Source organism: Heloderma suspectum, chromosome 2 (assembly GCF_057233095.1).
Source record: "Heloderma suspectum isolate Gila_16-S chromosome 2, 16-S_ref, whole genome shotgun sequence".
In the NCBI taxonomy this organism is placed as follows: Eukaryota; Metazoa; Chordata; class Lepidosauria; order Squamata; family Helodermatidae; genus Heloderma; species Heloderma suspectum.
In genome coordinates, this window is record NC_139459.1 from 348,143,072 (window position 1) to 348,170,129 (window position 27,058).

The 27,058-nt window shown below is 50.9% G+C and overlaps 1 protein-coding gene across 4 annotated transcripts; it reads right to left on the minus strand.

The window, feature by feature from the left end:
- Positions 1 to 66: 66 nt before the first annotated feature.
- LOC146355439 (16 kDa beta-galactoside-binding lectin-like) lies at positions 67 to 27,016 on the minus strand. Of its 4 annotated transcripts, XM_084832551.1 has the most exons (7): positions 26,885 to 27,016; positions 17,762 to 18,126; positions 16,718 to 16,885; positions 5,747 to 5,881; positions 1,957 to 2,036; positions 1,448 to 1,631; positions 75 to 279 (listed from the first exon to the last, which is right to left on the minus strand). In XM_084832551.1, exons 2-5 carry the CDS (start codon positions 18,120 to 18,122, stop codon positions 1,999 to 2,001), a joined length of 702 nt encoding a protein of 233 aa, XP_084688677.1. In that variant the 5' UTR covers positions 18,123 to 18,126; positions 26,885 to 27,016; the 3' UTR covers positions 75 to 279; positions 1,448 to 1,631; positions 1,957 to 1,998. The 4 variants fall into 4 exon arrangements, with proteins under 4 accessions (XP_084688679.1, XP_084688680.1, XP_084688678.1 ...); XM_084832553.1 differs by lacking the exons at positions 16,718 to 16,885; positions 17,762 to 18,126; positions 26,885 to 27,016 and adding an exon at positions 3,289 to 3,342 and having other exon boundaries at positions 67 to 279; positions 5,747 to 5,799; XM_084832554.1 differs by lacking the exons at positions 16,718 to 16,885; positions 17,762 to 18,126; positions 26,885 to 27,016 and having other exon boundaries at positions 67 to 279; positions 1,448 to 1,544; positions 5,747 to 5,799.
- Between the last annotated feature and the right edge of the window lie 42 nt (positions 27,017 to 27,058).

The window sequence follows — 27,058 nt, forward strand, 5'->3', positions numbered from 1 at the left end:
AGAACTTCAGAAGTCACACATGTGCCCTATTTGGCATGCTAGCAGTAAAAACATTAGGAGATTGTGCACAATTTATGTTACTTGTTTTATTGACAGGTTATTTTAGAGACACAAGAAGGGAACAGCTGAAGTTCAGTAAAACTTGACAGCTTTGATCCTGAAGTCTCCTTCCACTGAGAGAAATTCTGCAGAATCCAATCCTAGTCGGTTGGGGAATGTGAAGTACTGCTCTCCCTGCATATTTACTTTCACCCTCTGGGTATTGAAGAGGATAGTCATCTGAGAAGAAAAGATCAAAGGTTAGCCCATTGGATACCTTCTGCAGCCTGGAGATAAGAAACAGCCCAAGCAGGCAGCCTTAAGCTTTAAGACATGAGTGTTGAACCTTTGGACCACTAGGGGTCCCTAAGTGGACTCATCCCCTGCAGTGAAAGGGTTTAAGGCTAACTTTAGTAACTCGCCCTAAAGCACTCTTTCACTTCTCCAATGCTCTCTTAAATTGCGATCGCGATGTTGTGCTTCTTTGATGTTCTGTAGTTTCAAGTTGCTTCTCTGTTATGTAAAGTCCCTTCTCCGCTTTATCGCAGTAACTATCTTTCAGGTTTAAGGGAGCTTCTCATTGAGAAGAGAAAGGGGGGGTGGAAGAAATAACTCCAGGGCAGAGTGTTAAAATGGGACAAAACTGAGGGCTGAGCTGCTCGGCGTGGGGTGGGGGCTTCAGATGCTGCACTTGAGAATTAGGGATTTTGGCTTCTCAAGGCAAAAGTGCATCCATGGGGGAAAATGGGGTGGGTTTTGTTGCTATTCCAGCAACTGCAGCAGAATGCTAGAATAGGGTGAAATTGGTGTCAGGAGGAAGCTCTCAGGGGGAGCCTTCAGATGCTGCACTTGAGAACCTGGGGTTTTGGATTCTTCAGGGAAATCTGCACACATGGGGAAAATTAGTTGCTCTCCATTCATAATAATGTAGTAGCAGGGGGGAGCCTGGACAGGGGCAGGAAACAAGCCTCTCTCATTGGTTGAGCAGCCCCTGCCAGTTTGATGAGGTGCAGTTCTACTCCCCGCACCCCACCCAGAACTATGTTCCTTTCAAGTGCTGTGTAACCCCTGAAAACACTCGGCTTATTTTGCTTTGTGTGTCCCTGATGGACCAAAGCCAATTCCATGAAAATCCAGGTAATATTCCAACATGCTTCTCGTTCTGTTGTCGTGAAGATCCCCCCCGTGGTCATTACTGAAAGTCATCAGCTATTCTCCCCTATCAAAACCAGGTTTAGTAACAATCCAAGGCTTTGACCAGCTCTGTGCCCCAAGCAACCTAGACCAAGAGAACCCATTCACAGCAATGTAGAGTCAAGCGTCACTGGGCTGGAATGGGCCCCAAGGAGTTATCAAGCCCAACCATACAAAAGAGTTCATCTGCACAGCTTCAGCTCTCCTTACTCACCCTGGCTTCTTCTCCCTTCATGAAAGGCAAGGCCAACGCCTGGAACTTCTCGGCCTCACCCCACTCTCCATTTGCCATGGAGTTCAACACAATGGTCCTGGTCTCAACACCCGGGGGACGCACAAAGAGAAAGGTGAGATGAAGGATAAGATTTGACTCATCCCGGCCTAGATTGATGATAACTCTGTCATGAAGACAGAGGCAAGGTATTAGGTTTGAAGGTTCCATTTGATAGGAACTACTGGAGTAGCCTTCCCTAAATCTGGCACCCTCCAGATATTTTGGTCCACAATCCCCACCATTCCTGACCACTGGCTATGCTGGGTGGGGCTGATGGGAACTGAAGTCCAAAACATCTGGAGGGCAGCAGGTTGGTGAAGGCTACACTAGAGTCTCACACAGTAACATCACCATCCCTCAATCTCAGTTGTATTTTTTCTGGTCTCTCCTCCCCTTTTTCACCCATTCCTCCCCCACTCCCCATGTCCCGCTCTTCCATCAGTACCCACCTTTTGGCATCTGGTGCCAGTATTCCCTTCAGATTCGTGAGATCACCAGCCTTGATCTTTAAGTGGGTGAAAATCATTGGCTGAAGGAAGTGCAAGCAAAAGTGTTTTAGAAGTTGCAGGGCATTCTCACCAGTGACCCCACATTTGTGGAGTTTATTCCCCTCCCAAAATTCAAGCAGCTCCATCGTTCAATTAAAAAAAACTTCAAAGATTTAACATTTAAATCTGCACTTTATTAATTGCTGTCCTGAGGATTTTCAGAACTGTTGATTTTAGAGAGGTGGGTATACATTTTAAGAATGGTGATTTTGTATTTGTATTATTGTATTATGTTCCTGTGAGCGCCAGTGTGGCTTAGTTGTTAGAGCTGGGAGACCTGGGTTCTAGTCCCCACACGGCCATGAAGCTCACTGGGTGACTTCAGGCCAATCACTGAGTCTCAGTCTAACCTACCCCACAGGGTGGCTGCAAAGAGAAAATGGAGAGGAGAAGGATCATGTATACCACCTTGGGCTCCCTGAAGGAAAAGGCAGGATATAAATGCAATGAATAAAATAAATACACTGCCTTGAGATGGCCTTAAGTCTTAAAAGGCAGTTTAGAAATATACTTACAAATATATATTATTATTATTATTTATTTCATTTCTATACCGCCCAATAGCCGAAGCTCTCTGGGCGGTTCACAAAAATTAAATCCAAACAACACACAATAGAACAATTTAAAATATACAGAACATTAAAACCACAATATAACAATACAACTACAATAAAACCTAGCAGCAGTGCAGGAGTTTAGTACACAGATTTAAAACAGCAAAGATAAAAATTTAGAAAGCTAAAATGCTAAAATGCTTGGGAAAATAAAAAGGTCTTCACCTGGCGCCGAAAGGAATACAATGTAGACGCCAGGCAAACCTCACTAGGGAACTCATTCCAGAGCCGGGGTGCCACAGCAGAAAAAGCCCTCCCCCTAGTAGCCACCCGCCTCACTTCCTTTGGCAGGGGCTCACAGAGAAGGGCCGCTGATGATGATCTTAAGGTCCGGGCAGGCACATATGGGAGGAGGCGATCCTTCAGGTAACCTGGCCCCAAGCCATTAAGGGCTTTGAATGTTAACACCAGCACTTTGAATCGGGCCCAGAAATGGACTGGCAGCCAGTGCAGCTGGAAAAGTACTGGCGTAATATGAGCTCGCAGGCCAGTCCCTGTTAACAATCTTGCTGCCGTATTTTGGACCAGCTGAAGTTTCCAGACCATTTTCAAAGGCAGCCCCTTTATTACATGCTCTTTTAAGTGATGGGGAAGTGAAAGGGAACATACTTATGCTCACCTAGTCTAGATTCTCTCTCCCAAGTAAAAGCATCAAGGTGTCCAGCCTAGAAGACTGAAGGAAATTTCTAGGTAAGTTGCAGCACAGAGTTGTTGTGCCAGCAGATGGAGGGAGAAATCCTGATCACCACCAGATGTGGCTCATGAGCATCACTACAATAACATCAGTGTCAGTCACTCTTTTTTGCAGACTCTTTGGCAGAAGGACACAGTTCTCTGCCTCCAGTGGTACAGCTAGGTAATTTAAGACCCTGGACTTAATTGTCAGGGCGGGGGTGAGGGGGCTTTAGACCAGGGGTGGGCAGAAGGTAGATCTCCAGGTGACCAGTGGTCAGGAATGCTGGAAGGTGAAGTCCAACACATCTGGAGATCTACTTTCTGCCCACCCCTGCTTTAGACAGCCATGTGCATTGCTTCAGTTGTGAGGCACACAACTAACATTTCTCTTTTCCCCCCACCTCCATTTTAAACTAAGTTAAATCTCAGTACCATCCTAACTACAGGAATAAAATGGAGTTTGCTTCTGCTGCCCTGATCCTTTCATCACTTGCCACTCTCTAAGTGGTTATTTGGGGGCTGGGCTGTGGGGCACTGGACTTCAGAAAAGCTAATTATCTTCTTTTTGGCAAATGTAACTTTTCATGACACTGGCCTTCTCTCCATTACAGAATTAGAAGTGGTTTGCCCCCACCTTATTTCCAGTGAATTGTTGTTCTGGGGTCCTCAAGGAAATTATGGTTCAGTGATGCCATTAGAGAAGGCTAATTCTATGGCTTTTCTACACAAGGCATTTATCATGCACTTGTCATTCCCTACTTGGGTTCTTTAGACGATGTTGTGACACTCCAGTTTCACTTCTGTTTGTCAACAGCACTTTCTCCAAATTTTTTTTTTTTTTAGAGTTGAGAAAATGCAGTATTTCTAATGGCTAAAGAAAGCGTGATTTCCTATTGTGTATTTGTGCTATTCTGCTATATCACAGTGCCATCTAGAGGTTATGTAGTAGAAAAGCAGGAAAGGAAACAAACTTCCTTAGTGCTTGGATCTTAATTCTGCGATGAAACTGAAAGTAGATACAACTGATTAACAGCCTCATGTAGAAACTCTAACTCTATGGGCTTCAAATTCCTATTCAGATATTGCTTTACCTGAAGCAAAATACAGGCAATTTCCCTGTGGTTCACCTTGCTGCTGTTGTTTCAACTGCTTCAGCAAGAAGCACTGTAACCATTTTAGAGTGATTTTTCGAAAGAGCATTTATTTGAAACCATAGTATACAGAGTTATAGCTTGAGTTTTAGTCTTGTTCACGTAGCTCAGACTGGCTCCCCCCGGCATTGGGTGTTCAGCCCCTTCTCAACTCATCTTCACCCATGGTGGGTTGAAAAAACAGATGTCCTGACCCACTGGTGGGCAGACTTAAAACTTACAGGGGCCATTTCATTTTTTTAATTAGAACTTCAAGATCCATCAGCTGGACTCTTGTGCAAAAGACACACACTTAGAATGAAAGAATTCTGAGCCAAGCATTTGATTTGTGTACCATAACAGAATGGAGCTCAGACACAAAAATTCACTCATGGGAGGGCTGTCCCAAGGCATTTTGCTTCCTCCTCCTGAGATGAAGGAAAAGATGCCCCCCCCCCCCACACACACACACACACCGCCAATCCATCAGTTCCACATAGGTTTCTAGACTGGCCGTTAAATCTTACTTCCACACTAGAGATGGGACAGCATTCTCTACTACACCTGAAGGCAGCAGGCTAGCTTGGGGAATGGGAATGGGGAGGCTTTGTCCTCCAAAGGAGAGCATCAGCCCCCTGGCTATTTTACACTACCCCCTCCGTACCACCCAGCATCTGCTGCTTGAGGCACCCCCCCCACCCCATCTCATCATAAGGCTGACCTTCAGTCCTGATTACCCCAAACTTTCTTCATTAGTATAATTAAGGGCAAGTAATTTTATCATTAAGGGCAAGTTGTTTTGCTACTGTTTGTTAATTTCAGAGGCAGAAATCCTTCCTACTCTATTTCTAAATGCACAGAGCTGTCCCAATAGATCCAGACCTACCTTCTGTTCACCCAAGTCCTAGTCAGTACCTAGGATGTTAAACCTTACTTGGAGGATTTTGGATTTTTAGGAAAGTCTAGTAAGCTCTTGACCTGCAAGCTAAAAGTAACATTTGTAATCACAAATACCACTTCCTCCATGCATCTAAACCAACAATGTGCCCTCTAGTTATTATTCCAGGCCACACCTACTATCATATAGATTAGCATGAGAACAGCCTCCTGTTCTGCTCTTATTCCTACACTTTTCAAAACTAGTTATCTGCTTTTTTAATTAACCAGCCTCCCCAAAGGAGCACACAAAACCCCTTTAACACAGAACATTGGCCAGACACAGATACTTCTACATTGTTACTACATATGCTTCTCACATTCCAAGGAACTTACAGTTGCCATCGTGCGCCCTTCTTCGAGTCAGCTCCAAAGAAACACAGTCCAACAGCTCTTGCTTGCTCTGCCTGAGCTTTAAATAGCAGCCAAGAGGAGCTCCTCCTCCTCCCTTCCATCCAATAAGAGGGGAGCCTGTAAGCACCAAGCAGAGTAGAAGGGAAATTGGAATCTCACCAGGTGGGATGCATTCCACCCAGTTGCTAAGTGACATCATGTCTCTTTTTGACAGCATTTACACATCTGGTTTAAGGGGAAGAACACTTTCTAACCAGACCCAACATCATGGAGAGGCACACAATCATTTGCGGGTGGTGTGTGTCCCCCTGCCCCCCAAGGCTTCAATCCTGTGTACATTTACTGGAGAGTTGATCCCATAGATTGCGATCAGATTTACTTCTGAGCAGGCAGGAATAGGATTGCCCAGTTTGCACAATCATGATAGCTTAAACAAGCTATGGTGGCTTGTTTAAGTAATGGCATGTGCAGGTTCATACTGGGTGCCGTTTGCCTAATCACCCACCCAGGCACGGCTTGTGTCACCCGACATGGCTTATTTCCCCCTCAAACAAGCCATGTCACCCAGGTTCAGTTGACATGACAAGCCAGACCTGGGCAGGTTATTAGGCAAATGGCACCCAGCACGTGCCCACCCACACCATAGCTTGAACAAGCCACTGTGGCTTGTTTAAGCTGCAGTGATCATGTGAACAGGTCCTGTATCTGAGGGCCAGTTTGTCACAAGGGCATACAACCCATCACAGCCCTTATTGCCTTTATTAAACGGGAAGGCTGGCATGCTGTAAAGCGAAGTGCTGCCCTCCCGAGTCCTCTTTACTTGGCTTTGAAAGAGTGGCTTTGTTTTTGAGCTCAGGCCCCACCTCTACCTTGTACTTCGGCTCTTGGGCAATTTACTCGTTTCATTTTACCTCCACCCTGCAAAATGAATAAAATAAAGCCACATCCTGGATGGCAAGGACAGGGCTGAGATGTTGGAGGACAATGCTGGGAAGGCCATGCAGCTTGCCCTATATTCCCCCTCCCCCAAAGCTAGCCTGCTCCTCACAGGTGCAGTGGAGGAAGTCACGTCCTCCCATCACCAGTTTTGAAATGAGATTTAACTGCCAGCATGGAGCTGTGTGGGGTGGAAGCAAATCTCATCCAACAGCTCTTGCTTGCTCTGCCTGAGCTTTAAATAGTAGCCAAGAGCAGCTCTTCCTCCTCCCTTCCATCTAATAAGAGGCGAGCCTGTAAGCACCAAGCAGAGTAGACTGGGCTGACCAAGGGAGACTGGAATCTCACCAGGTGGGATGCGTTCCACCCAATGGCTAAGTGTGGTGTAGAAGTGAGTGTTGGACTAGGGCTCATGAGACTAGTCTCCACACAGGGATTCTAGTCCCTACTCAGCTATGAAGCTCACTGGATGGATGATATTATCCTCCTGACACCAGCAGTGACATGAGATTCAACTGCCAGTCTAGCCAGCTTCTGTATGGAGCTATCTGGGGTAGGGATGTGTCTCTGCCTCAGGCGGTAGAATGGCTTGGTCTGAACCTGCTTCCAGCAATGTGGCCACATTAGTTTTTAGCAGCAACAAGAGTCTTGAGCCCCCTTAAAGATAAATGGAATCATTATGGGATAGGCTCATCTGCACTGGAGTCCGTGCTTAAAACAGTAACCCAAATTTGGCAAGAAAAGATGCTATGCCAGCCTTCTCCAACCTGCCGCTTTCTAAGTGTGTTGGACTACAACTCCCAGCATTCCCCAGGCAAGTTCACGATGGGTGTGCCATGTTCTGTGACCAAACTTTGGGCTGCCCCAAGTCATATAGCTACACTTTCAGGATAATGTCATCTACTAGATGACACACTCAGTGGTTGACTGTAGGTTGTTTATTGAACCGGGGGTTGTTTATTGAACCACGGGTTAGCATGTTGTCTGAATTCAGGACATTTTCTGCACAGTAGCTTGTTAACCATGCAGTGTGGCTTATTTTTCTCGAACAAGCCACCCTGAGAATCCATGATTGGTTGTTAGGTTGTTCAGGGTGGTTAACAAGCCAGCCTGCAGAAAATGTCCTGGGCTCACACTAACCCACGGTTCAAAAAAAAACAACCTTAGGGTTGTTCAACAACAACCCTAACTCAACCACCGAGTGTCGGTAAGCATGTTGTGTTAGCAGCCATTTTGAATCCTGTATATCCCAAAGCTTAGTTTGGGTACAGCACTATTTAAAGATCAGGTCCTCGTGCAGTTTATCGATTGAATGTTTTGACGCAAATAAAGAAGTAGGAACCAAGAACCAACTTCAGCATCATTGTGTGCATCACAGCCACTTTCCCTTCATTTCCACTCTATGATGCATTAACACACATATCAAAATATGAGCCAGCAGTGTGATGCAGCAGCTTAAGAAAGCAAATGCAATCCTGGGCTGCATTAATGCATGATCTGCATTAGTGTCCAGATCATGGACAGTCATCATTTGACTCTGTTCTGCAACACATGTAGCGGGGCATACTCTAGATTTGGTTTTCTCAACTGGACAGGGAGATTGTGATCTGAAGGTGGGGGACTTTGCATTAGTCTCTTTGTCATGGTCAGATCATCACCTTCTGAGGTTTAGACTTACCGCAGCTTTTCCTCTCTGCAAGGGTGGGAGACCTATTAAGATGGTCCACCCCCAGAGGCTAATGGATCCGCTGGTTTCCAGAGGGCTCTGGGGAGATTTCTGGCTGATCTTGCAGACTCCCCTGTCAAAACCCTGGTTGATCTGTAGAATGCAGAAATGACCCAGGTGGCTGACATGATTGCTCCCGAGTGCCCTCTCTAGAGTAATGCTCGTAGTACTCCACAGTATACCCTGGATCTGAGAGCAATGAAACAAAATAGGAGATGGCCTGAGTGCAGATGGAGAAGAACTCCTAGCGGATGGAATAGAACACTGGCATGTGCCCATGGTAAGGTAAATTCAGAGGCAGTGAGGGCGGAAAAACAACATCTTGCTACCTCTGTTGAATTCTCTATCTGCCACCTAGCAGAGCTTTTCAGAGTCATCTAGGGGCTATTACATGCTGGCCCTAAGGACACCGTAGATCCATCTGAGGCACTCTGGAATGCATTTGCTAGGCACTTCCAGGATAAAATCTCTTGCATCCGCCAGGACTTACACTCCAGTGTTACAGTAGGTGAATCAGGTGATGTATCCAGGGCGCAGCCTTGTCCAGTTTTCTTGGATGAGTTTCAGTTGGTACAGCTCAAGGACATTGACAAGGTGCTTGGACAGGTTTGTGCAACCACCTCTAAATGGATCCTTGCCCCTCTTGGCTGATTAAAAACCAGCAAGGAGGGAACAGCCGGCCTGGCCAGGGAGATGACTAATGCCTCCTTGTGAGAAGGAGTGGTCCCGGGCTACCTGAAAGAGGCAGTGGTGAGCCCACTCCTGAAGATATCCTCTCTAGACCCAGAAAATCTTAATTATAGACCATGGCAAATATCCCATTCTTGGGCAAGGTCCTTGAGCGGATGGTTGCAAGCCAGCTCCAGACACTCTTGGGTGAGACCGATTATACGGACCTATTTCAGTCAGGGTTCAGGCTGGGTTTTGGCATAGAAACAGCCTTGATCGCACTGTATGATGACCTATGTTGAGAGAAAGACAGGAGGAGTGTGACTCTGTTGATTTTCCTTGATCTCTCAGTGGCTTTTGATACCATCAATCATGGTATCCTTCTGGGACAACTCTCTGAGTTGGAAATGGGAGGTACTGCATTGCAGTGGTTTCACTCCTACCTGGGGAACATTGCTCAGCCCTGTGGTTTCTCCAGCATGGGGTTCTGCAGGGGCCAGTTCTGTCCCCCATGCTGTTCAATATTTACATGAAACCGCTGAGCGCAGCCATCCAGAGTGTTGGAGTGCATTGTTCTCGGTATGCTGATGACATGTAGCTTTGCTTCTCCTTTTCCTCTTCATCAGGTGAGGATGTGGATGTGCTAAATCAGTGCCTGGCTGTGACAACGGACTGGATGAGGGCTAATAAACTGAAGCTCAATCCAGACAAGACTGGTTGGTTCTTCTGACCAGATGGAGGATGCTCAATGTATTTGGGAGGGGCTTGCACTCCCCCGAAGGAGCAGGCTCATAGCTTGGGGGTTCTTCTGGATCCATCTTTGTTGCTTGAGGCTCAGGTGGCCTCAGTGGCATAGAGTGCCTTCTACCTAGGGATGTGCGAACTGTGCCCCTGCCGTCCCTCTTGACTTCCGCAGTTTGCGTCCTCTGCCCCGTTCTGCTGTCTGCAAGCCCCCGGAATTCTCTGGTTTTTTTCCGCTCTGGAAATTGCGTAGATAAATACATACTGACCACCAAAAAATCCTTCGCACCAGCAGCCGTCCATCTCCGCCAGTCCACATAACTTCCGGAAAAAGACTATTTTTCGTAAATGTTTACGTATTTTTCTCATGGCGAGAACTCCCCACATTACTTCTGCAAGAATCGGGTTTTTTGGTAAATGTTTACGTTTTACCCATTGGCGGGAATCCCCTCCCACGTAACTTCTGCCAGACTCACCATTGCCATGATTGTTTACGTATTTCTTCCCTTGGTGGGAATTTCCTCTGCTATTTTCGTAATTGTTTACGTATTTTTTCTCATGGTGGGAATTTTTCCCGCCCTCTGTGCGCTCCACCGTCTTGTTTTCTCGGACAGGAGTTGTGATTTTATTAATTTCTGAGTATTTCTTGTTTATGTTCCTCGCGTTTACTGTTCTTGCTAACCTCAGAAAACCCAGGGTCTCCCAAATAAAAACAACGGGGCTCCGGCTCCACTTCTGGGAAATCTCTCGTAAACTTCCTGGTAACTTCCAGAACGCGGTGTGCGTGGTGGCAGTTGTCGTGGTGGTGGTAGTTGTTGTGGTTGTGCACGTGCATGGTGGTGGTGGTTGTCATGATTGTGTGTGGTGGTGGTGGTTGTCTGGTTGTGCGTGGTGGCTGTCTGGTTGTGCGTGGTGGCTGTCTGGTTGTCGTGGTTGTGCATGTGCGTGGTGGCTTTCTGGTTGTCGTGGTTGTGCATGTGCATGGTGGCTGTGTGGTTGTCGTGGTTGTGCGTGGTGGCGGCGGCTGTGTGGTTGTGCGTGGTGGTGGTGGTCTGGTTGTGCGTGGTGGTGGTGGTGGTGTGGTTGTCGTAGTGGTGGTGGTTGTCGTGGTGGTGCATGGTGGTGGTGGTTGTCTGGTTGTGCATGGTGGTGAGTGTGCGCGGTGGTTGTCTGGTTGTTGTGGTTCTGCGTGGTGGTGGTTGTCTGGTTGTCGTGGTTGTACGCGTGTGCGGTGGTTGTCTGGCTGTGGTCGTCTGGTTGTCGTGGTCGTCTGGTTGTTGTCGTTGTGCGTGGTTGTGCATGGTGGTGCATGTGCGCGGTGGTTGTCTGGTTGTGCATGGTGGTGCATGTGCACAGTGGTTGGTTGTCATGGTGGTGCGTGCGCGCGGTGGTTGTCTGGTTGTCGTGGTGGTGCGTGTGCGCGGTGGTTGTCTGGTTGTTGTGGTTCTGCGTGGTGGTGGTTGTCTGGTTGTCGTGGTGGTGCGCGTGCACGTGTGCGGTGGTTGTCTGGTTGTGCGTGATGGTGGTGGTTGTCTGGTTGTGCATGGTGGTGGTTGTCGTGGTTGTGCATGGTGGTGGTTGTCTGGTTGTGCATGGTGGTGGTTGTCGTAGTTGTGCGTGTGCATGGTGGCGGCGGCAGCTGTCTGGTTGTCGTGGTTGTGCGTGTGCACGGTGGTTGTCTGGCTGTTGTGGTTGTGCGTGTGAGTGGTGGTGGTGGTTGTCTGGCTGTTGTGGTTGTGCGTGCGAGTGGTGGTGGTGGTTGTTGTCATGGTTGTGCGTGTGCATGGTGGTTGTCTGGTTGTCATGGTTGCAATTCTGCTGTCTGGTTTTTCTTGAAGTGTGTCTGCTCATTATGGCTGCAGACAAAGCAGTGTTAGGGAGGTGGGGGCAGCAACCAAGGCCCTTATAATAAATATTAAAAATAGGGAGGCGGTGGCAGTGCTCTTTGGGAGCAGCTCCTGCCGCAATGAGGCATACTGGGAGTGCATCAGGAGGTACATGGGAGCCGGGAGATCCGGGTTCTAGTCCCCACTCGGCCATGGAAGCCCACTGGGTGACTTTGGGCCAGTCAGACTCTCAGCCCAACCCACCTCACAGGGTTGTTGTTGTGAGGATAAAATGGAGAGGAGGAGGATAATGTAAGCCGCCTTGGGTTCCTAGCGAGAGGAAGAAAGGCGGGGTATAAATGCAATAATAAATAATAAATTTGTGCTCCAAGTGGAAAGCCCTGAAGCACTCCTTTATGAATGAAGGGCTGGATGCAGCGGAGAAGAAGGCACCATTGCCAAACCCACCACCATACTACTGGAGGGTCAGGACAGTGTGGCTCAAGGTGGGGAAGCCCGCAATTTCTCAGAGGCGTATGCCTGGTAAGTTATATTTATCCCATCATCAAGCTTGAATGAATATGAAAACAATAATGTGTGTGGTCTGCCACTCCTCTTGGACACCACCACCAGTCTGATTATTATTATTATTATTATTCCCATCCCAGGTCCCTCCAGTCCCAGCCCTTTTTGCAACCACCCCTCCCTCACAAGCTAATGCAAAAGCCCACCTAAAGATGAAGCTATCTCTTTGTGGTCTCAGTCATGTGGAAACAAAACAAATTCTGACATTTAGCACGCAATCCTATGCTTGTTTGGACAGATAAAGGTCCTACAACTCCCATAATCTTCCGGCCACTTTGGCTGGTTGAAGGGATGCTGGGAACTGTATTCCTTTTTCCTGTACAACATGCATAGGATTATGTGGCCCTGGCTACAAATGATATTATACACACTGACACACTGTCCATTTGTGGTGAAATGCTGCTGCCGCCGCTGCCAGCCTCTGTGCAGTGCACGTCATCCTTATTTAGTGATTTCTGAATTTTTGCGCCCCACCTTTCTACCAAGAAAATGGCACTCAAGTCAACTGATGAACAAATGTTGAACTGGGAGCTTGGAGATCTCTGGGTATAGTCCACTCAGCCATGGAAGCTCGCTGGGTGACTTTGGGCCAGTCAGAAAGACCCAACCTACATACGTTGTTGCTGTGAGGGTTAGATGGAGAGGAAGAGTATAATGTAAGCCACCTTGGGTTCCTTGCGCTAGGAAAAAAGGTGGGATTTATGCAATGCATACATAGAATAAATAACTAAATGAGTAAGTCAGCAAGGAACTGTGTGTGCACATACCAGTGGCCACAACACTGCAAATATCTGCAACACTGGAATGCAGTATCAGTTCTGTGGGGTGAGTAAAAGTGCTATCCTGTGCATGTTTACTGAAGTCCAACAGTCCCCATCATCCAGCCAAAAATGGCAATACTGTGTTATCTGCCTCCCTTATCACCTCAATAGACCTTGTGGTGGGACAGAATCCATGGTTGGTTATGGTAGGAATTGGAAATGGTGATAGACAGATCAATGACCGTGGTTTTGTTCACCATGTATATAACTGAAATCATTCTGTTACTGTGACATTCCACAGCGGCGCATTGTGCATTGCTGGCTCAGGAGGGACTGAGGGCTACAGAGAGAGAGAAAGGAGAGGCGGAGGAGGAGGAGGCACAACAACCAGAAGCCATTGAGCAGCAGCAACATCAGCAGCCAACAGCAGGAGGAGCATCTGTAGAGGAAGGCCACCCTTCTTCTTCCACAGTTGATGAAGCGCCTCCTCTGGTACCTTAGGCATCTGCTGGGGGATGTGCGGAGGCTGAATAGGACCTGTAAGTACTGCATAGAGAATGACAGTTGAGCTAACTGCCTGCAAGACGCATATTACTACTGTGGTTTATTCTTCTCTTTCTACACAGGTAATGATCTCCAAAGAAGGGTCCAGGCCATTGAGGAGGCACTACATCTCAACTGAGGCCTGCAGCTGGCAACATTGCCATTGCGTTTGTGTTTCATTTCATTACTTCTGTTCTGTTTAAAATTCTTTCAGCCTTGGAAAAAAAAAGTAAACACATTTTTGGTTCAAGTCAAGAGATATAATTTTATTCTTAAACTGTTAGCAAAAGTACTAACGTGAACCAACACGGAATGTATGATACGATGCGCCCACACACTGACACACAGCACTGCAAAAGAGAGGCAAAAGGAAGACCTTCAGTGCATCGCTTTCATAAGGGCACTTTGTGACATTAGTGGAAAGACCTGAAAACATTAGGATCACTCCAAACAATGGTGAATGCTTATACACAAGCTGGCGTCCGAGATATGTGTAGTGTATGTATATTTGTGTGTGTGTACCTTAAAATGTGATTGCACAAAACAAGAACAGGTTGGCTACGGTGGAATGTGTCTGCTGCTGGTGGTACAACCCACTCTGTGAGTTGCCTCTTCATGCACGTTTGGAAATGGTTTTTTCTCTACCAGTTGAAAATGTGCATGAACTTAGGGTCACACACACAATCACAAGCACACACATGAATCTGCATCATTGCTCCTCAGAACTTGGGAGTCACATTACTGGCCGTATCATCATCCACGGGGTCCTCCTCGTCACTTGATGACTGCTCTATTATGCTGACAGTTTCAGGTGGTGGTGGTGGGGGGAGGTGCAGCTTAGGAATCCATTTCCTGTTGGAGCGTATGAAGGCAAGGCTGGAGACATGTGCTGGTGTGAGTCTGCTTCGGCGGGTGGTGACAATGTTCCCAGTGGTAGAGAAAAGCCTTTCCGAGGACACACTCGAGGGAGGGCAAGATAGATGCCAAATGGCAACTTTGGTCAGATTTGGCCAAACTCCACGTTTTGTGTCCCAGTACAGGAGAGAATCACTCTCTGGTCTGCTGTGTGTTACTGAGAAACTGTCTTTGGTATAAGCTTCCAGTTCCTGGATAGCCACATCATAAGCAGATCCTTTCCTGGCTCTTTTTGTACAGTTCTCCTGCACAGTTACACCAAGTTCCACTGCCAATGAGGAGTACAAGTAGAACTTACCACGAGATGCCCCTGTACGTTGTGGTGGTGCAGCTGCTGTAGCATCATCACCCTTCCTGCTGGTGATGTTGCTGCTGCAGATATTATTTTCAGGGGAGGTAGTAGTCCTACTAGCCTCACTCTTCCCCAGCTCCTTCTCATCCGGAACATCTCTCTTGTAGCAGTCTATGATTTTCTCTGTTAAATAGGTTTTTAGACTTTGGAAGTCAGGGTTCTGGCTTTGCTGCACCTCCCTCATTGTGCTATCCCTGAACCGTGGTTCAAGGAATGATGCAGCAATGTATTTCATATCCCTCCTCATCAAAGTGATGTGTTTGTTGTTGCCCATCTCCTGTAGAAGGAATTCAGCAAGCCTACCTGCAGGATTGGGGGCTTCACTGTCTTCAGTACTGGTGTGCTTACAAAGCCCAGCACAGCATTTTCTCAGAGCTCCCTCTATAATCTTCAGCACAGGTAGAACTTGGCCTAGTGTAGCACAGTCTGCACTCAGTAAAGTTGTGCATTCATCAAATACTTTTAATATGTCAACCAGGTCTTGCATCAACACCCACTGCTGTGGTGTGACAAAAAAAATGGAAGGGTGTTGTTTCTCTAAAACGTAGTCATTTATAGCAGCTCTCTGCTCACAGAGTCTCTGTAGCATATGCAATGTGCTGTTCCAGCGTGTGCACACGTCCAAGATGAATCTGTGTTGTGGAAGACCACGGCTACGTTGGATGGCGCTGATTGCCTCCATTGCTGAGCAGGACTGCCTGAAGTGGGTGCAAATGGATCGGGCCATCTTAAGTAGCTTGCCTATTTTAGGAGATGCATTGCTCAATCCGCAACGCACCACAAGGTTCAAACAGTGCGCAATGCACTGAATGTGGTTTAGCCCTGCAATGCGGACCGCTTTCAGGTAGTTGGAGGCATTATCTGTCGCTAAACAGCCCACTGCTAGATTTAAGGGGACGAACCAGGATTTAACAACACCATCAATTTTTTTGGTAATGCTTTCTGCTGTATGTGTCCCTGAGAAAATTGTGAGGGTCAATGTTGCTGTTCTCCGAGTCAGTCTGCAGATCTCATTGACGGATACCCATTGCGCAGTGACACACAGATAAGACTTTGTTTGATTACTTGTCCATGTGTCACTCGTTAAATGTATACTTCCTCCAACTGCGCATTTCAAATCCTGTTGGAGTACCCTTCTGATTTCAGAAGCCAGGGCTGGAATGGCAACGCCACTAATGTAGTGACGAGAGGGGACCTCCCACCGAGGGCACAATCCTTTCACGAAGTCCCGGAAGGCCTCCTCTTCCACTATGGAGAAGGGCAGCATGCATTGAGCAATGAACTCTGTCAGGGCTCGATTCAACCTTGCTGCCTGGACGCTGTTAGAGGGGAACTTCTGTGTCAGTGTGAGGCATTTTTCCATTGACAACTGCCTCTTAATTGAGTTGCCTTCTGTGTCCTTCTCACCCGAACCACTTTGCGTTTGGTCTTTGCAAGATGATGCAACGAAGGCGGTAACGGCCTTTTTGGATTGTTGTGAGAGGGACTTGCCTTTACTATCTTTGGGCACAAGAAGCGCATGATGCACCTCCATGTGTCGCCTCATGGCAGACGTGCCCAGTCGTGCACAGCCCCCTTCCCTTCCTAGGCGCACATGACTTCTACAAACATCGCAAACCACAACATAACGATCATTTTTCTCATATTTGAAGAAGCGCCACACATAAGAACTCACCCTGCCACCATCTTTTCTTTGGGGAATGGGAGTTTCAGATGAGGTGGCATCGGGAGCTGCACGTTTCCACACATCTCTACTTGTGGATGCTGTTGTTGGTGGCACTGGTGATGACGATGATGAGCACTTAGCAGGGGATATTGGTTCCTGAGGTTTGGGATTGCTCCCAAAGAACCCTGCAGGCTTGACCACAGACTCAGGGACACTGGTACAGAAGGACTCACCATAATCATCGCTGTCTGAATCACTGCTGAAATTAAGTCCTCTGGGCTTATTTTCCAAATTACGTGAACCACTGCCCACGAGGTAATTATCAGCAGGTAGCTCTGGACCTGGTTCATCTTCTGTCCCACTTTCGCTCTCAGATGCAGGGAGGACGGTTGTGGGCGTTTCTGTAAAGATTCCAAATAGATGCGGAATTTCAGGATAAATGCACCTTGTACACATGAGTAATAGCAATGAGAAAACACTATATACTTATGGAAAACTATGAAACATAGCTTGGAATTTCAATTAACATTCCACAAGGTGCAGATGTAAGCTACTACTGCACTGAGATGAGAAAACATACACCACAAGGTGCAAATTAAATGTACATACTTCAAAGCTACACAAGAGTTGTCTAAAATTGTCCTCACCGCTAGGGGTGTACGAAACCCCGCTTACCTGGCTCCGCTGGGGTCCGCAGGTGGGGGGAGGCGATCCGTTCCTCCCCCCAGAATCCGCGACGGGGGGGGAGGCGATCCATTCCTCCCCCCGCCCCAGAATCCTGCCTGGCCGGCTCCGCTCTGCAGCCAGTCCGCGGAGCCACCGGCCAGGCCAACCCGCAGTGGGGCCTGCAGCCGCTGCCAGGCTGCTGCGGACGCAAATGACGTCCTGTGTAGGGGATGCCATTTGCATCCCTACGCCAGCCCGTGATAGGCTACGTAAATATTTATGTAGCCTATCACAGCTAAAGCGGGAACGCAAATGGTGTAGGGGACGCCATTTGCGTCCCTGCTTTAGCCGTGATAGGCTACGTAGCCTATCACGGGCCAGCGTAGGGACGCAAATGGCGACTGCTACGATAGCCGCCATTTGCGGCCGCAGCGGCCTGGCAGTGGCTGGAGCCACTGCCGCCGCTTCATCCGCCACCAGGTAGGTCCATCCTGGGGGGATTCCGCAGGGATTCTTTAGAATCCCGCCTCACTGGAGTCCGTGGCGGAATTCTCCGCCATCCCTACTCACCGCTAAAGCTCTGAAAAGCCTGTGGGAGGATAGAGTCTTACCAGATTCATCCTTTGCAATGATGTAGACCTCGTCGTTGTCATTCCACCACTGTAGAATCTCCTTGGGAACATTTCCATCTGCTTTGGACACACTTCCACCCTTCTGCTCACCATCCATGCACATTTTTCCTGTTCCTCCAGAGATGTGGCTGGCTGTGCCACTTCCTGCAGCAGTATTTGGTGGTGTGCGCTGCTTGAAGTTGCAGGGTGGACTAGTGCTGGGTCTATTGAGGCTGGTTACAACTTGGGCTTCATGCTTCTCCAAATATCGTTGAACTGCATCCTCCATGCTGAAACTCCGATGTCCGTACATCTTTTGAGTAATGGATTGAGTACGAATTATTTTTTTCTCCATGCTCATGCCACTGGGGTGGGCAGGGGGAGACATAAATGCATGTGGTGGTGGTGAGAGAATTACTCAGTACCATATTTCACTATAGCAAAGCTGAAGTCTTGTAAACAGCCTACAATCACAGATATAGCGCAGTGTAAAAGCACTTTGAGGGTGCTGCTGGAGGTTGGAGTCCATCTGGCCTGAAAAACACAGGCTGCTGGAGGTTGGAGTCCATCTGGCCTGAAAAACACAGGCTGCTGGAGGATGGAGTCCTTCTCAGCCCCAAACACAGGCTGCTGGCCTTCCCCGCTGTGTGCAGCTGCAGCCACCCCCACCCAACCCCCAACATAAAGGCACACATTTTGCATCCCATGGAAAGAAGCTGCCTAAACACAGGCTGCTGGAGGATGGAGTCCATGGAGCCTGGAAAACACAGGCTGCTGGAGGATGGAGTCCACACAGCTTGAAAAACACAGGCTGCTGGAGGATGGAGTCCACGCAGCCTCAAAAACACAGGCTGCTGGAGGATGGAGTCCTTCTCAGGCCTAACACAGGCTGCTGGAGGATGGAGTCCTTCTCAGGCCTAAACACAGGCTGCTGGAGGATGGAGTCCACGCAGCCTGGAAAACACAGGCTGCTGGAGGATGGAGTCCTTCTCAGGCCTAAACACAGGCTGCTGGAGGATGGAGTCCACGCAGCCTGAAAAACACAGGCTGCTGGAGGATGGAGTCCACGCAGCCTGAAAAACACAGGCTGCTGGGGGATGGAGTCCACGCAGCCTGAAAAACAGGCTGCTGGGGGAGGATGGAGTCCATCTCAGGCCTAAACACAGGCTGCTGGAGGATGGAGTCCACGCAGCCTGAAAAACACAGGCTGCTGGAGGATGGAGTCCTTCTCAGGCCTAAACACAGGCTGCGGGAGGATGGAGTCCATCTCAGGCCTAAACACAGGCTGCTGGAGGATGGAGTCCACGCAGCCTGAAAAACACAGGCTGCTGGAGGATGGAGTCCTTCTCAGGTCTAAACACAGACTGCTGGGGGATGGAGTCCACGCAGCCTGAAAAACACAGGCTGCTGGGGGATGGAGTCCATGCAGCCTGGAAAACACGGGTTGCTGGGGGATGGAGTCCACGCAGCCTGAAAAACACGGGCTGCGGGAGGATGGAGTCCTTCCCAGGCCTAAACACCGGCTGCTGGAGGATGGAGTCCATGCAGCCTGGAAAACCGGCTGCTAGGGGATGGAGTCCATGCAGCCTGGGAAACACAGGCTGCTGGAGGATGGAGTCCTTCTCAGGCCTAAACACAGGCTGCGGGAGGATGGAGTCCATGCAGCCTGGAAAACACAGGCTGCGGGAGGATGGAGTCCTTCTCAGGTTTAAACACAGGCTGCTGGAGGATGGAGTCCATGCAGCCTGGAAAACACAGGCTGCTGGAGGATGGAGTCCTTCTCAGGCCTAAACACAGGCTGCTGGAGGATGGAATCCATGCAGCCTGAAAAAAACAGGCTGCTGGAGGATGGAGTCCACACAGCCTGGAAAACACAGGCTGCTGGAGGATGGAGTCCTTCTCTGACCTAAACACAGGCTGCTGGAGGATGGAGTCCATGCAGCCTGAAAAAAACAGGCTGCTGGAGGATGGAGTCCTTCTCAGGCCTAAACACAGGCTGCTGGAGGATGGAGTCCTTCTCTGACCTAAACACAGGCTGCTGGAGGATGGAGTCCACGCAGCCTGGAAAACACGGGCTGCTGGAGGATGGAGTCCACGCAGCCTAAAAAACACAGGCTGCGGGAGGATGGAGTCCCTCTCAGACCTAAACACAGGCTGCTGGAGGATGGAGTCCTTCCCAGGCCTAAATACCGGCTGCTGGAGGATGGAGTCCATGCAGCCTGGAAAACACCAGCTGCAGGAGGATGGAGTCCAAGCAGCCTGGAAAACACCAGCTGCAGGAGGATGGAGTCCTTCTCAGGACTAAACACAGGCTGCTGGAGGATGGAGTCCATGCAGCCTGGAAAACACGGGCTGCTGGATGGAGTCCTTCTCAGGTCTAAACACAGGCTGCTGGAGGATGGAGTCCTTCTCAGGCCTAAACACAGGCTACTGGAGGATGGAGTCGACGCAGCCTGAAAAACACAGGCTGCTGGAGGATGGAGTCGACGCAGCCTGAAAAACACAGGCTGCTGGAGGATGGAGTCCTTCTCAGGCCTAAACACAGGCTGCGAGAGGATGGAGTCCATCTCAGGCCTAAACACCGGCTGCTGGAGGATGGAGTCCACGCAGCCTGAAAAACACAGGCTGCTGGAGAATGGAGTCCATGCAGCCTGAAAAACACAGGCTGCTGGAGGATGGAGTCCTTCTCAGGCCTAAACACGGGCTGCTGGAGGATGGAGTCCTTCTCAGGTCTAAACACAGACTGCTGGAGGATGGAGTCCACACAGCCTGAAAAACACAGGCTGATGGGGGATGGAGTCCACGCAGCCTGAAAAACACAGGCTGCTGGGGGATGGAGTCCACGCAGCCTGAAAAACACAGGCTGCTGGGGGATGGAGTCCACGCAGCCTGGAAAACACAGGCTGCTGGAGGATGGAGTCCTTCTCAGGCCTAAACACGGGCTGCTGGAGGATGGAGTCCTTCTCAGGTCTAAACACAGACTGCTGGAGGATGGAGTCCACGCAGCCTGAAAAACACGGGCTGCTGGGGGATGGAGTCCACGCAGCCTGGAAAACACGGGCTGCTGGGGGATGGAGTCCACGCAGCCTGGAAAACACGGGCTGCTGGAGGATGGAGTCCACGCAGCCTGGAAAACACGGGCTGCTGGAGGATGGAGTCCACGCAGCCTGGAAAACACGGGCTGCTGGAGGATGGAGTCCTTCTCAGGACTAAACACAGGCTGCTGGAGGATGGAGTCCTTCCCAGGCCTAAACACAGGTTGCGGAAGGATGGAGTCCTTCCCAGGCCTAAACACCGGCTGCTGGAGGATGGAGTCCATGCAGCCTGGAAAACCGGCTGCTAGGGGATGGAGTCCATGCAGCCTGGGAAACACAGGCTGCGGGAGGATGGAGTCCTTCTCAGGACTAAACACAGGCTGCTGGAGGATGGAGTCCATGCAGCCTGGAAAACCAGCTGCTAGGGGATGGAGTCCATGCAGCCTGGAAAACACAGGCTGCTGGAGGATGGAGTCCTTCTCAGGTATAAACACAGGCTGCTGGAGGATGGAGTCCATGCAGACTGGAAAACACAGGCTGCTGGAGGATGGAGTCCTTCTCAGGTCTAAACACAGGCTGCTGGAGGATGGAGTCCATGCAGCCTGGAAAACACGGGGTGCTGGAGGATGGAGTCCTTCCCAAGACTAAACACAGGTTGCGGACGGATGGAGTCCTTCCCAGGCCTAAACACCGGCTGCTGGAGGATGGAGTCCATGCAGCCTGGGAAACACAGGCTGCGGGAGGATGGAGTCCTTCTCAGGACTAAACACAGGCTGCTGGAGGATGGAGTCCATGCAGCCTGGAAAACACAGGCTGCTGGAGGATGGAGTCCTTCTCAGGCCTAAACACAGGCTGCGGGAGGATGGAGTCCATGCAGCCTGGAAAACACAGGCTGCGGGAGGATGGAGTCCTTCTCAGGTCTAAACACAGGCTGCTGGAGGATGGAATCCATGCAGCCTGAAAAAAACAGGCTGCTGGAGGATGGAGTCCACACAGCCTGGAAAACACAGGCTGCTGGAGGATGGAGTCCTTCTCTGACCTAAACACAGGCTGCTGGAGGATGGAGTCCATGCAGCCTGAAAAAAACAGGCTGCTGGAGGATGGAGTCCATGCAGCCTGGAAAACACAGGCTGCTGGAGGATGGAGTCCTTCTCTGACCTAAACACAGGCTGCTGGAGGATGGAGTCCACGAAGCCTGAAAAAAACAGGCTGCTGGAGGATGGAGTCCTTCTCAGGCCTAAACACCGGCTGCTGGAGGATGGAGTCCTTCTCTGACCTAAACACAGGCTGCTGGAGGATGGAGTCCTTCTCAGGCCTAAACACAGGCTGCGAGAGGATGGAGTCCATCTCAGGCCTAAACACCGGCTGCTGGAGGATGGAGTCCACGCAGCCTGAAAAACACAGGCTGCTGGAGAATGGAGTCCATGCAGCCTGAAAAACACAGGCTGCTGGAGGATGGAGTCCTTCTCAGGCCTAAACACGGGCTGCTGGAGGATGGAGTCCTTCTCAGGTCTAAACACAGACTGCTAGAGGATGGAGTCCACACAGCCTGAAAAACACAGGCTGATGGGGGATGGAGTCCACGCAGCCTGAAAAACACAGGCTGCTGGGGGATGGAGTCCACGCAGCCTGAAAAACACAGGCTGCTGGGGGATGGAGTCCACGCAGCCTGGAAAACACAGGCTGCTGGAGGATGGAGTCCTTCTCAGGCCTAAACACGGGCTGCTGGAGGATGGAGTCCTTCTCAGGTCTAAACACAGACTGCTGGAGGATGGAGTCCACGCAGCCTGAAAAACACGGGCTGCTGGGGGATGGAGTCCACGCAGCCTGGAAAACACGGGCTGCTGGGGGATGGAGTCCACGCAGCCTGGAAAACACGGGCTGCTGGAGGATGGAGTCCACGCAGCCTGGAAAACACGGGCTGCTGGCGGATGGAGTCCACGCAGCCTGGAAAACACGGGCTGCTGGAGGATGGAGTCCTTCTCAGGACTAAACACAGGCTGCTGGAGGATGGAGTCCTTCCCAGGCCTAAACACAGGTTGCGGAAGGATGGAGTCCTTCCCAGGCCTAAACACCGGCTGCTGGAGGATGGAGTCCATGCAGCCTGGAAAACCGGCTGCTAGGGGATGGAGTCCATGCAGCCTGGGAAACACAGGCTGCGGGAGGATGGAGTCCTTCTCAGGACTAAACACAGGCTGCTGGAGGATGGAGTCCATGCAGCCTGGAAAACCAGCTGCTAGGGGATGGAGTCCATGCAGCCTGGAAAACACAGGCTGCTGGAGGATGGAGTCCTTCTCAGGTATAAACACAGGCTGCTGGAGGATGGAGTCCATGCAGACTGGAAAACACAGGCTGCTGGAGGATGGAGTCCTTCTCAGGTCTAAACACAGGCTGCTGGAGGATGGAGTCCATGCAGCCTGGAAAACACGGGGTGCTGGAGGATGGAGTCCTTCCCAAGACTAAACACAGGTTGCGGAAGGATGGAGTCCTTCCCAGGCCTAAACACCGGCTGCTCGAGGATGGAGTCCATGCAGCCTGGAAAACCGGCTGCTAGGGGATGGAGTCCATGCAGCCTGGAAAAAACTGGTTGCTGGAGGATGGAGTCCACGCAGCCTGGAAAACACGGGCTGCTGGAGGATGGAGTCCACGCAGCCTGGAAAACACGGGCTGCTGGAGGATGGAGTCCTTCTCAGGACTAAACACAGGCTGCTGGAGGATGGAGTCCTTCCCAGGCCTAAACACAGGTTGCGGAAGGATGGAGTCCTTCCCAGGCCTAAACACCGGCTGCTGGAGGATGGAGTCCATGCAGCCTGGAAAACCGGCTGCTAGGGGATGGAGTCCATGCAGCCTGGGAAACACAGGCTGCGGGAGGATGGAGTCCTTCTCAGGACTAAACACAGGCTGCTGGAGGATGGAGTCCATGCAGCCTGGAAAACCAGCTGCTAGGGGATGGAGTCCATGCAGCCTGGAAAACACAGGCTGCTGGAGGATGGAGTCCTTCTCAGGTATAAACACAGGCTGCTGGAGGATGGAGTCCATGCAGACTGGAAAACACAGGCTGCTGGAGGATGGAGTCCTTCTCAGGTCTAAACACAGGCTGCTGGAGGATGGAGTCCATGCAGCCTGGAAAACACGGGGTGCTGGAGGATGGAGTCCTTCCCAAGACTAAACACAGGTTGCGGAAGGATGGAGTCCTTCCCAGGCCTAAACACCGGCTGCTCGAGGATGGAGTCCATGCAGCCTGGAAAACCGGCTGCTAGGGGATGGAGTCCATGCAGCCTGGAAAAAACTGGCTGCTGGAGGATGGAGTCCACGCAGCCTGGAAAACACGGGCTGCTGGAGGATGGAGTCCACGCAGCCTGGAAAACACGGGCTGCTGGAGGATGGAGTCCTTCTCAGGACTAAACACAGGCTGCTGGAGGATGGAGTCCTTCCCAGGCCTAAACACAGGTTGCGGAAGGATGGAGTCCTTCCCAGGCCTAAACACCGGCTGCTGGAGGATGGAGTCCATGCAGCCTGGAAAACCGGCTGCTAGGGGATGGAGTCCATGCAGCCTGGGAAACACCGGCTGCTGGAGGATGGAGTCCATGCAGCCTGGAAAACCGGCTGCTAGGGGATGGAGTCCATGCAGCCTGGGAAACACAGGCTGCGGGAGGATGGAGTCCTTCTCAGGACTAAACACAGGATGCTGGAGGATGGAGTCCATGCAGCCTGGAAAACACAGGCTGCTGGAGGATGGAGTCCTTCTCAGGCCTAAACACAGGATGCTGGAGGATGGAGTCCATGCAGCCTGGAAAACACAGGCTGCTGGAGGATGGAGTCCTTCTCAGGCCTAAACACAGGCTGCGGGAGGATGGAGTCCATGCAGCCTGGAAAACCGGCTGCTAGGGGATGGAGTCCATGCAGCCTGGAAAACACAGGCTGCGGGAGGATGGAGTCCTTCTCAGGTCTAAACACAGACTGCTGGGGGATGGAGTCCACGCAGCCTGGAAAACACGGGTTGCTGGGGGATGGAGTCCATGCAGCCTGAAAAACACGGGCTGCTGGGGGATGGAGTGCACGCAGCCTGAAAAACACGGGCTGCTGGGGGATGGAGTCCACGTAGCCTGAAAAACACAGGCTGCTGGGGGATGGAGTCCACGCAGCCTGAAAAACACGGGCTGCTGGAGGATGGAGTCCACGCAGCCTAAAAAACACGGGCTGCGGGAGGATGGAGTCCTTCCCAGGCCTAAACACCGGCTGCTGGAGGATGGAGTCCATGCAGCCTGGAAAACAGGGGGTGCTGGAGGATGGAGTCCTTCCCAAGACTAAACACAGGTTGCGGAAGGATGGAGTCCTTCCCAGGCCTAAACACCGGCTGCTGGAGGATGGAGTCCATGCAGCCTGGAAAACCGGCTGCTAGGGGATGGAGTCCATGCAGCCTGGAAAACACGGGCTGCTGGAGGATGGAGTCCTTCCCAAGACTAAACACAGGTTGCGGACGGATGGAGTCCTTCCCAGGCCTAAACACCGGCTGCTGGAGGATGGAGTCCATGCAGCCTGGGAAACACAGGCTGCGGGAGGATGGAGTCCTTCTCAGGACTAAACACAGGCTGCTGGAGGATGGAGTCCATGCAGCCTGGAAAACACAGGCTGCTGGAGGATGGAGTCCTTCTCAGGCCTAAACACAGGCTGCGGGAGGATGGAGTCCATGCAGCCTGGAAAACACAGGCTGCGGGAGGATGGAGTCCTTCTCAGGTCTAAACACAGGCTGCTGGAGGATGGAATCCATGCAGCCTGAAAAAAACAGGCTGCTGGAGGATGGAGTCCACACAGCCTGGAAAACACAGGCTGCTGGAGGATGGAGTCCTTCTCTGACCTAAACACAGGCTGCTGGAGGATGGAGTCCATGCAGCCTGAAAAAAAAGGCTGCTGGAGGATGGAGTCCATGCAGCCTGGAAAACACAGGCTGCTGGAGGATGGAGTCCTTCTCTGACCTAAACACAGGCTGCTGGAGGATGGAGTCCACGAAGCCTGAAAAAAACAGGCTGCTGGAGGATGGAGTCCTTCTCAGGCCTAAACACCGGCTGCTGGAGGATGGAGTCCTTCTCTGACCTAAACACAGGCTGCTGGAGGATGGAGTCCACGCAGCCTGGAAAACACGGGCTGCTGGAGGATGGAGTCCATGCAGCCTGGAAAACAGAGGCTGCTGGAGGATGGAGTCCTTCTCTGACCTAAACACAGGCTGCTGGAGGATGGAGTCCACGCAGCCTGGAAAACACGGGCTGCTGGAGGATGGAGTCCACGCAGCCTGGAAAACACCGGCTACAGGAGGATGGAGTCCACGCAGCCTGGAAAACACCGGCTACAGGAGGATGGAGTCCACGCAGCCTGGAAAACACGGGCTGCTGGAGGATGGAGTCCACGCAGCCTGGAAAACACGGGCTGCTGGAGGATGGAGTCCACGCAGCCTGGAAAACACGGGCTGCTGGAGGATGGAGTCCACGCAGCTTGGAAAACACGGGCTGCTGGAGGATGGAGTCCACGCAGCTTGGAAAACACGGGCTGCTGGAGGATGGAGTCCACGCAGCTTGGAAAACACGGGCTGCTGGAGGATGGAGTCCACGCAGCTTGGAAAACACGGGCTGCTGGAGGATGGAGTCCACGCAGCTTGGAAAACACGGGCTGCTGGAGGATGGAGTCCACGCAGCTTGGAAAACACCAGCTACAGGAGGATGGAGTCCACGCAGCTTGGAAAACACCAGCTACAGGAGGATGGAGTCCACGCAGCCTGGAAAACACCAGCTACAGGAGGATGGAGTCCACGCAGCCTGGAAAACACGGGCTGCTGGAGGATGGAGTCCATGCAGCCTGGAACATACTGGATGTTGGAGGATGGAATCCATGCAGCCTGGAACATACTGGATGCTGGAGGATGGAGTCCATGCAGCCTGGAACATACCGGCTGCTGGAGGATGGAATCCATGCAGCCTGGAAAACACGGGCTGCTGGAGGATGGAGTCCTTTGCTGCTGTCCTTCCCCCACCATATGCCACCACAAAATCACTAAATAGGGGCACATTCATGTAAAGTATATCTCAGAACATACCGTCACTGTGATAAAGGTTGAACTGTGCCGTAGAAGCAGGGCCACTCTTCCCAGTTGCGCACGCTCTTTTCTGCAGCAGCAGCAGCGCCTCTCGTCTTGAGCAAGTGAAGCGAGTGAAGGAATGACTGCACTGAAGGCGGGAAAAATGGTTGGACTCCCTCCCCTCCCTTGCGT